The sequence below is a fragment of the Corylus avellana genome, chromosome ca3, assembly GCF_901000735.1.
Source record: "Corylus avellana chromosome ca3, CavTom2PMs-1.0".
NCBI lineage: Eukaryota > Viridiplantae > Streptophyta > Magnoliopsida > Fagales > Betulaceae > Corylus > Corylus avellana.
Genome location: NC_081543.1, coordinates 6,800,651 through 6,808,985, shown reverse-complemented (window position 1 = coordinate 6,808,985; position 8,335 = coordinate 6,800,651). Strand labels below are relative to the sequence as shown.

At 36.9% G+C, this 8,335-nt stretch overlaps 1 protein-coding gene across 2 annotated transcripts; it reads left to right on the top strand.

The window, feature by feature from the left end:
- The first annotated feature begins 212 nt into the window (after window positions 1-212).
- On the top strand, window positions 213-8,135 carry LOC132175930 (cleavage stimulation factor subunit 50). 2 transcript variants are annotated; one of them, XM_059588026.1, is made up of 14 exons: window positions 213-484; window positions 1,121-1,204; window positions 1,306-1,433; window positions 2,387-2,459; window positions 2,570-2,653; window positions 2,732-2,818; window positions 3,186-3,256; window positions 3,484-3,535; window positions 3,644-3,701; window positions 4,036-4,136; window positions 4,246-4,400; window positions 4,921-5,029; window positions 7,667-7,723; window positions 7,799-8,135. In XM_059588026.1, exons 1-14 carry the CDS (start codon window positions 386-388, stop codon window positions 7,952-7,954), a joined length of 1,314 nt encoding a protein of 437 aa, XP_059444009.1. In that variant the 5' UTR covers window positions 213-385; the 3' UTR covers window positions 7,955-8,135. The 2 variants fall into 2 exon arrangements, with proteins under 2 accessions (XP_059444009.1, XP_059444010.1); XM_059588027.1 differs by lacking the exon at window positions 213-484 and having other exon boundaries at window positions 1,119-1,204; window positions 1,316-1,433.
- The last annotated feature ends 200 nt before the right edge of the window (window positions 8,136-8,335 follow it).

The following is an 8,335-nucleotide window of genomic DNA, read 5'->3' as shown; positions in this document are numbered from 1 at the left end:
AATTTATAAGAGTGTTTTTGTCTAATTGAAAAATCTATATAGGCATTTTTGTCTTATTACTTGTTTTGAGAGACATCGGCAATGTCTTGATAGTTTAAAGGGGTATTATCACAGTCGAAGGTAAATAAAGTCTTTTTATATTAATATAATATTAAGGAAACCAAAAGTAATACCTTAATTTGCTTCCTTTGGTGTTCCTTGGTTTAGGGAACACCAAGGAAGTATGTTTTAGGTGAATTTTTAAAATAGGCTAACGAGTTTATGAAGCAAAACGACGGTTTTCTGAAGGCAAAACGACAATCCAAAATGAAAAAATAGCAATGGGATTGCCGGATTGAGAGGGCTTTAGCCTTTAGGTGAAGAGGTTCTAGGGTTTTTGTTGTAAATGGAGAACAGCGTGGAGCAGACTCTGCAAGATGGGAAACTGTACAGGCATCTCAATTCTCTTATCGTTGCTCATCTTCGTGACAACAATCTTAATCAGGTAAGCACTTCTGTAAATATATTTATACATTGTTTGGTTTCTCAGAAAGTGTGGGAATGTGTAAGAAAGTACGTTATCAACCCTATTTTGAATGTTTTGGTTCCTGAAGAATCAACAGTTGGGCAAATACAGAACATAGTTTGTTTGGTTGCAGGAAAATATGAGAAAAGAAAAAAAAAAAAAGAAAAAGTAAATTTGGACTTTTGTAATTATAATAGGCTTGCTACTTATCAAAAAAAAAAAAAAATTATAATAGGCTTGCTTGATTGAAAAGAAAATTGAATCAGCTGGGCTTGTACAAGTGTTTAGCTCAGTGAACTTGAATTTTCTATGTTCTCTATTTCTTTTGATTTTGGTTTCTGGGAGTATCAAGGAAAGGGTCGAAGTAGAAACTGTAGTTGCTAAGGAATGATAAACTACTCACTTCAATTAAGGAAAATAGTGGAGTTTTAGAATATTATTGGTTTTTAAATGGTGGGAAATCGACAAAATGCGTCTTTTTGTTTTCTGCAACTTTTTCTTGGTGACCAAACAGAATAAGGGCTTGAATGATTTTTCTGTTTTCTTATGTTTGGTAAACAAATAGTTTTGAATGTTGTTATGGTTTTAACTTTTGTGGTTCCTTTTCTTTTCTAGGCTGCAAGTGCAGTTGCTTCAGCAACCATGACACCGTTGAATGTTGAAGCCCCACCTAATAAGCTTCTGGAGCTGTTTGCTAAGGTTCTTATTTGCTTTCTGAGTCTTGTGTTTAATTTTTAGTTGATTGTTGGAAAAACAATGCGAAGAAGGCTTTTTTCCTTTTGGCTCTGAGGTGATAACAGGGTCTTGCAGTGGAGAAAGATGAGATGTTAAGAGGGGTTACATCATCTGCATTGTTTGATTTGGGTAGTTCATTACCTGCATCATATGGCTCAATCCCTGCTCCTCGCGCTGCTGCTGTTGATTTCAGGCAATCACTTTGTTCTGAATGACTTTCTTTGTCAGTCTGATTAATTTCTATTATTATGCACTGTTGTTTTCCACAGTGAATAACATGGATTTTATAATGTCATCTGGCAGTGGGCGTTTTACCACTTTACCTCAAAGGGGTTAAAATAAAAAATAAAAAATGAATATCTTAATTTAAATTATTGTTTAGAAGTTCGAATCTTTGTGCCGGTTTAAAATAGCCTTCCCCCTTCTCTCGTGAGAGGATTTCCAGACTTGGATTCCATCTCCTATGCTGAAAACCAAGTGTAGTTGCACTTGTCGCTCTTTTGGAAACCAGGGCATTAAAGATTATTTGAGGGATGGAGAGGTGTTCTGAGAAATAGCAAAAGTTTTGCCTTTGGAATTTTGTGGTCATGAAAGTCTATCCGTTTGAAAAATGTTTAAAATTTCCCATGAATGGTTCCTCAACATTTTTTTTATGGCTTTTAATTATGTTGACTAACAATAAGTGATGCTTACTCTTTCTGTCCACTTAACCCATCATTTCTGTCTTGCTTGGCAAGTTTTGAACATGAGACCTATCCCAACCTCACCTCACTTGTTCCCACTTGATTTAAAGCCCAAGGGCTGTATAAACTATTATTAGGTTTTAATTTATGTTCCTTGCTTATCCAATAATGCATCCCATATGATTTGGGCCAGTGCTTTGCTTAATATGCTTAAATGTAACTGCATGGATTTAGGGGACATGGGGCATTAATGTTTTAGAGTATAAGTAGATATTATGTGATTGATTTTCAAGGAAACTTTAAAAGAAACTTCTGATTTTCCCTGTTCTAAAGTAAATAGTTGCGGCGGCATGGAGTGACATACAACAACAGTTGCCCCTAAATTAACATATGTGCAATATTTTGTTGAATTTATCCTTGTTAAAGAAAACTAACCTGATGATGCATGTCTTTATCAAACCAGTGCTGTGCAGGATACAAAAGGGTCATCAAAAAGTTTTCCAAAGCATGAGACACGGCATCTTTCAGAGCACAAGGTATACATTAGATTAACGTACAATGCTCTGCTTTCATTTAGTGTTCTGAGTACGCTATAAATCAATTGCTTCTGAGCATCTCATTCAGACTGATGGGCTAAATTTTCTAGAATGTTGCCAGATGTGCAAGATTTAGCCCTGATGGGAGGTTTGTTGCCACTGGAAGTGCAGATACATCAATAAAGCTCTTTGAGGTATTGATTCTTTAGTCATTTGATCGGCTCTTTCTTCTCCTTGAGCTTTTACTCACAATTTGCCATTTTACCTTACAGGTTGCAAAAATTAAGCAAATGCTGCTGCCAGATGCAAGAGATGGTCATGTGCGACCTGTCATACGGACGTTTTATGACCATATACAAGTAAATCAATCTTGGTTACCTAGCTGTTGCATAGTACCAATGGCTGTGTGAAATGGTTCAAAAAGTATTTTGTTTGTCGTTTATTGGTACTTTTTAATAAGATTACCCATCACAAAAACATCATACATCCGGAATTTTTCAAATTCTTATCTGTGCATAATTTCTGAAAGATGTGAATTAGGCTTAGTTGAGATTGGCACAGTAATGTTTGGATCAAGTTTGTTCTAATAAATTTTGATAAACTTAAATGAATTTTAGCCATTTTACCCTTTTCTTTTCTTTTCTTTTCTTTTTTGTTGGAAGATGATCAGAGGATGTCTCTGTCTCTGCCCATATATTGTCTAATGCTTTTCTAATACAATTGCAGCCAATAAATGACTTGGATTTCCATCCTCAAAATACTGTTCTGATATCTGGGGCCAAAGATCACACTATAAAGTATGGAATTCTTTTGTTTAATCATCAAATATTCTCTCTTAACACCATATGATTTTACTTTACTCTTGATTCATTGATACTGCTTTCACAATTTTATCTATAATACATTTCCTTTCTCCTTTTAGATCTGTTGATAAGCTCCTTAAACACTTCAATCTTTGTTTCTCTAAAAGCAGTAGTTGACTTGGAATTTGTTATGCATCACTCACTCACTGTTACTTTTCCAGGTTCTTTGATTTCTCCAAAATGACTGCAAAGAGAGCATTCAGAGTTATACAGGTCTTGCTTGTAATTTTATGGAAGCATTATTCTTGAACTTGGCAGCGGAATTTATAATATGATTATAGATTAATATTCTTTTCATAATTTTTATGTGTAACATTGCAGGATACACACAATGTGCGTTCTGTATCTTTTCATCCTTCTGGAGATTTTCTTTTAGCAGGTAATAATGGTCTTTACATTCATCCCTAAATATATAGGTGGTAAGTACATCTATTTTGGACCTATGTAACATTTATGGCATGTGTTAGTTGGTGCTTTATTGAAATGTTAAGAAAAAGCATGTGCAGTTGAGCTGATTAACGATGAACTTAGTGGTAGACTACACAAAAATTTCTGATGCTGTCACAAAATTTTAATGAATTTCTGTATAGATTAGCTTCATGTACACAGAAAGTAGTACAAATTCTTTGTAGGATATATGTGAATGGAATTTAGTGCTATTACTGGAATTCTGATCATGTGTCACCTTAATTTGTCGGGGGAAAAAATCACAGGAACTGATCATTCAATCCCACACTTGTACGATGTCAATACCTTTCAGTGCTATCTATCTGCAAATGTGCCAGAAATTGGTGCTAATGGAGCCATAAATCAGGCATGGTCTATTCCCATTCTTTTTCACACTTGGAAGGATCATATTTCCACATTTCACAGATAAAGTCAAGGTCATTAAAGCAATCAATTCCATCTCTTTGGTCATGCAGGTCAGGTATTCATCTACAGGTGGCATGTATGTTACAGCATCTAAAGATGGTGCTGTTCGGCTATGGGATGGGGTAACTGCCAATTGTGTGCGCTCCATAGTTGGTGCACATGGAGTGGCTGAGGCAACTAGTGCAAATTTTACAAAGGATCAAAGGTATAGGTCATGGAATGGTTCTTAGTTGTGAATATGTGTTGAAAGTGAGGTGATTCTCGGATGAGAAATTATATTAGCGCAAGCAAGCTGTTCCATGAATTGTGAATGACACAACTAATGATATGATCTGAATGCGTTCTTTTCTGGAATATGCGGCCTTGAAGGCGCTGGAACTGGAATGAGGAAGAGATTTGGGGTAAAGAGTGCTGTCAATAAGACAAGGCAGTGATACTAATGATGACTTTGAATTTGGCTCTTGTACTTTCTTAGTCTTGTGACCTTATTTTTTGTGATTGTCTGCATTGAATAATAACCTCATAGTTATGGGATGCCTCTTACAGTTTGTGGCAGAAGGATCAAAACTAAAGAATCTAATGAATGAACTAATAGGGTTTTCAATCCATTCTATTAATGGATGGACATTACTGCCTTTGTACTGACTTGTTAAATACATTAAGATTGGATTTTTACAAATGTTGTGTACTAGCTTTGTAATATGACTTAAATGTTACCTTTCTAGGTTTGTTCTCTCTTGTGGGAAGGATTCGACTGTGAAGCTTTGGGAAGTTGGCACCGGAAGATTGGTCAAACAGTATCTTGGAGCTACACATACACAGTTGCGGTGCCAGGTATGCACATAAGGCATTATTTGAAGGGGGTTTGTGGTTTGAGCATCTTTGGCACTGACGTGTGTCTACATTCTTTTATAATTGAATATAGGGAAATTATGTTACGACCCCTTCATACTTTTGCGTTTTTTGACATTAAGACTCCGGTTTCCAATTTAATGAAATCAAGACTATTGCTTCAAGCATTTATAAGTTGAGACATCCGTTAGTGTTTTTCGTCGATAAGTAGCAGATACAATATGAAAATATAGCTATACCCTTACATTAAAAAATTCAAAAAAAGTAAAATGAAAAAGAGAAAAAAAACTGTCTGGGGATTGGTATTGTCACCTAGCCACGACTATCCATGGTTGGGTGCTGCCACCTAGCCCAAAGCCATTTTTTTTTAATTTTATTTTTTATTTTTTTATATGAGGGGCATGATTTTATTTTCATACCTGAAAATTTCACCTGGTGAGTTGGTCTAAAGTTTGTTCTTCAATCTCTAAGCGAGGGCTGGGTATTAGGAATTTGTTGGTGTTTAATCGCGCTCTCTTAGGCAAATGGTTGTGGCGATATGGGCGTGAAAGAGAGGCTTAGTGGAGAGTTGTGGTGGATTCGAAATGTGGAAGTTTATGGGGAGGTTGGTGCTTTCTTGTTCCTGTTGGAGCCTTTGGGGTGGGGTTGTGGAAGAATATCAGGAAAGGGTGGGATAATTTTTTCAGCTTTACTAGATTTGAGGTGGGGGATGGCATCAAATTCAGCTTTTGGCTTGATTAGCTGTGTGGGGAAGCGGCTCTAAAGGTAGCTTTTCCAGTTTTATTTGGTCTCTCTTGCACTAAGGACGCCTCTATAGCAAATAATTAGATAATTTGGAGCTTCTGGGTGGTTCCAACCAATGGAATGCGAGCTTTGCTAGAGTGGTGCAGGATTAGGAGGTGGATGTCTTTGCTTCTTTTTACCAGGTGCTGCATTCAGTTAGAATGAGAAGAGCACGTGAAAATCAGCTGCTATGGGCTTCTTTCAAAAAAGGTTTGTTCTAGGTCAAATCCTATTTTTGCTCGTTGGTTTCCCCTATAGAGAGTCGCTATCCCTGGAAGAGTGCTTGGTGGACACAGGCTCCTTCGAGGGCGGCAGTCTTTGTATGGTCGGCGGCTCTAGGCAAGATTCTCACCTTGGATAATCTTAGGAGGCGGCACATCATTGTGATGGACAGATGTTGCATGTGCAAGAGGAATGGAGAGTCGGTGGGTCATCTTCTTCTCCATTGTGATGTGGCTTCCGCCATTTGGAGTGCTTGTTTTAGTCATTTTGGTGGTCCTATGGTAGGCCTAGGAGTCCTGGGTTATGCCTAGAAATGTTATTAATCAGCTTAATTGTTGGTGGTCCTATGGCAGGCCTAAGAGTGCTGTAGTATGGAAAATGGTGCCTACGTGCCTCTTCTGGTGTGTATGGAAGGAAATGAATGATAGGTGCTTTGAGGACAGAGAGAGAACATTGGGGGAAATTTAATCTTTGTTCTATGATACTTTGTATTTATGGATGGCGGCGTATGTGTCTCCTTTGTTGATTAGTTTTAGTGATTTCTTTGTTTGTTTTGCCCCTACTAGTTAGGTGGTTTCTTTTGTATACTTTTGGTGTATTTAGGGGCACCTTACGCTTTTAATGAGATTGGTTTATTACTTATAAAAAAAAATATTTATTTTCATGCTGTTTCTGTTAAAAATTTGATGAAAAACACTAATGGAGGTCTCGATTTACAAATGACTAAAGCATGAGTCTCAATTTCATTAAATTGAAAATTGGGTCTCAATGTCAAAAAGTGCAAAACCACGAGGGGGTTATGACATAATTTCCTTTGAATTTACTGATATTTGTGTATGAGGTCTCTATGGAACCCTGGGGAAAAGACACTCTTTGTAGCTAGCTTCTGTTTCCTATGCATGTTGGATAACACCTACATGGCTATCTGGCAAGTTTCCTCTGTTATAATTGCTACCACAAAACCTCTGCCCTTTAATCCCAAAAAGAAGTGTAAAAACGGGAAGGGTATCTCAAGTAAGGAGTTTTCTACGGAGAGGGTCCCATAGCTACCAAAATCTATGAATGAACATATATGAGAAAATGGTTTAGAAATTTGACACATATTCCTGTGTCCTGATAGTATTTTTTTAGCCCCATTGCAGTTTGTTGTTTACAATCTACTTATAACTTAGAAGCGAGGATTTGGGTAGTAATGTGGTGTATAGACTCAGGCGGGACATGAATTTCCATGTGTAGAACTAGAATTATGTTGCTTTTGAGGCTACGAATTCCTGTCCTATTATAGGTTATTGTAAGTGAAACGGATAATTTATAACTTTGGTTGTATTTATGAGTAAAAAGGACAATTCACGGATTCAATTGAACTTACATATGCTCTATACAGTTAGTATCTGCTTACTCAATCGATGAGCCAAACCGACAGCATTGTCGCTGTTTACGGGAGTAAAAATGCTTTGAATAGTTGATGCCTTTTTTTCTTTTGGCCTTCCTCTTGCATATACGTTCCTATATGGATGATGGATTTCCCTTTCTAAGGAAAGTTCCTATATGAGTACTATGATCTTTATGGACCATGTAATCATACTATCAAATGTTTGAATCTTTTGTTTGTAGGCTGTTTTCAATGACACTGAAGAATTCGTACTATCCATAGATGAACCAAGCAATGAGGTTTGTGCAACTTCCTGTGGTTTTAGTTCAATAATCTGGACTTCAAACTAATGATTATGGGTTGGTTGGCTGCAGATTGTAATTTGGGATGCTCTGACAGCAGAAAAAGTAGCAAGGTGGCCTTCAAATCATATCGGTGCACCCCGCTGGGTTGAACACTCACCGGTAGAGGCCGCCTTCGTTTCCTCTGGGACTGATAGGTCTATCCGGTTCTGGAAGGAAATACTCTAGTCTCTAGGTACTTGGAAGATGGGGTTGGCGGTGATCTTAATCCAAGGATATGATATTATGTATATTAAGAGATTGCTGAAAATGCTTCCTAGAAGAAATTTTCTGCCTGTAGAACAACTGAAATGATGAAAATGGTTGGACCTGCGGGTCTATTTATACAAAATTGTAGACATTGTCCTTCTGTTGTATTGTCTTTGAAATCCTTCACTATGTACATCAATTTAATAAAGTTTTATTTTATGTTCATCAAATATTTTTTGAAGGCTCTGAAGCTGATATAAGGTGGCCATTTATTTCCTCTCTCTCTATCCCTCTCTTATATACATTTCCTTTTTGAATGTTTAGCTTTTGATGTGATAGAACTTCTCATCTGACGAACTT

What these genes read in the sequence shown, in the direction of transcription:
- LOC132175930 (XM_059588026.1), top strand. Translation starts at nt 386, where the DNA reads ATGGAGAACAGCGTGGAGCAGACTCTGCAAGATGGGAAACTGTACAGG. An exon ending in CGTTTTATGACCATATACAA is followed by an intron (nt 2,819 to 3,185) that starts GTAAATCAATCT and finishes ATACAATTGCAG; the next exon opens with CCAATAAATGACTTGGATTT. An exon ending in GAGCATTCAGAGTTATACAG is followed by an intron (nt 3,536 to 3,643) that starts GTCTTGCTTGTA and finishes GTAACATTGCAG; the next exon opens with GATACACACAATGTGCGTTC.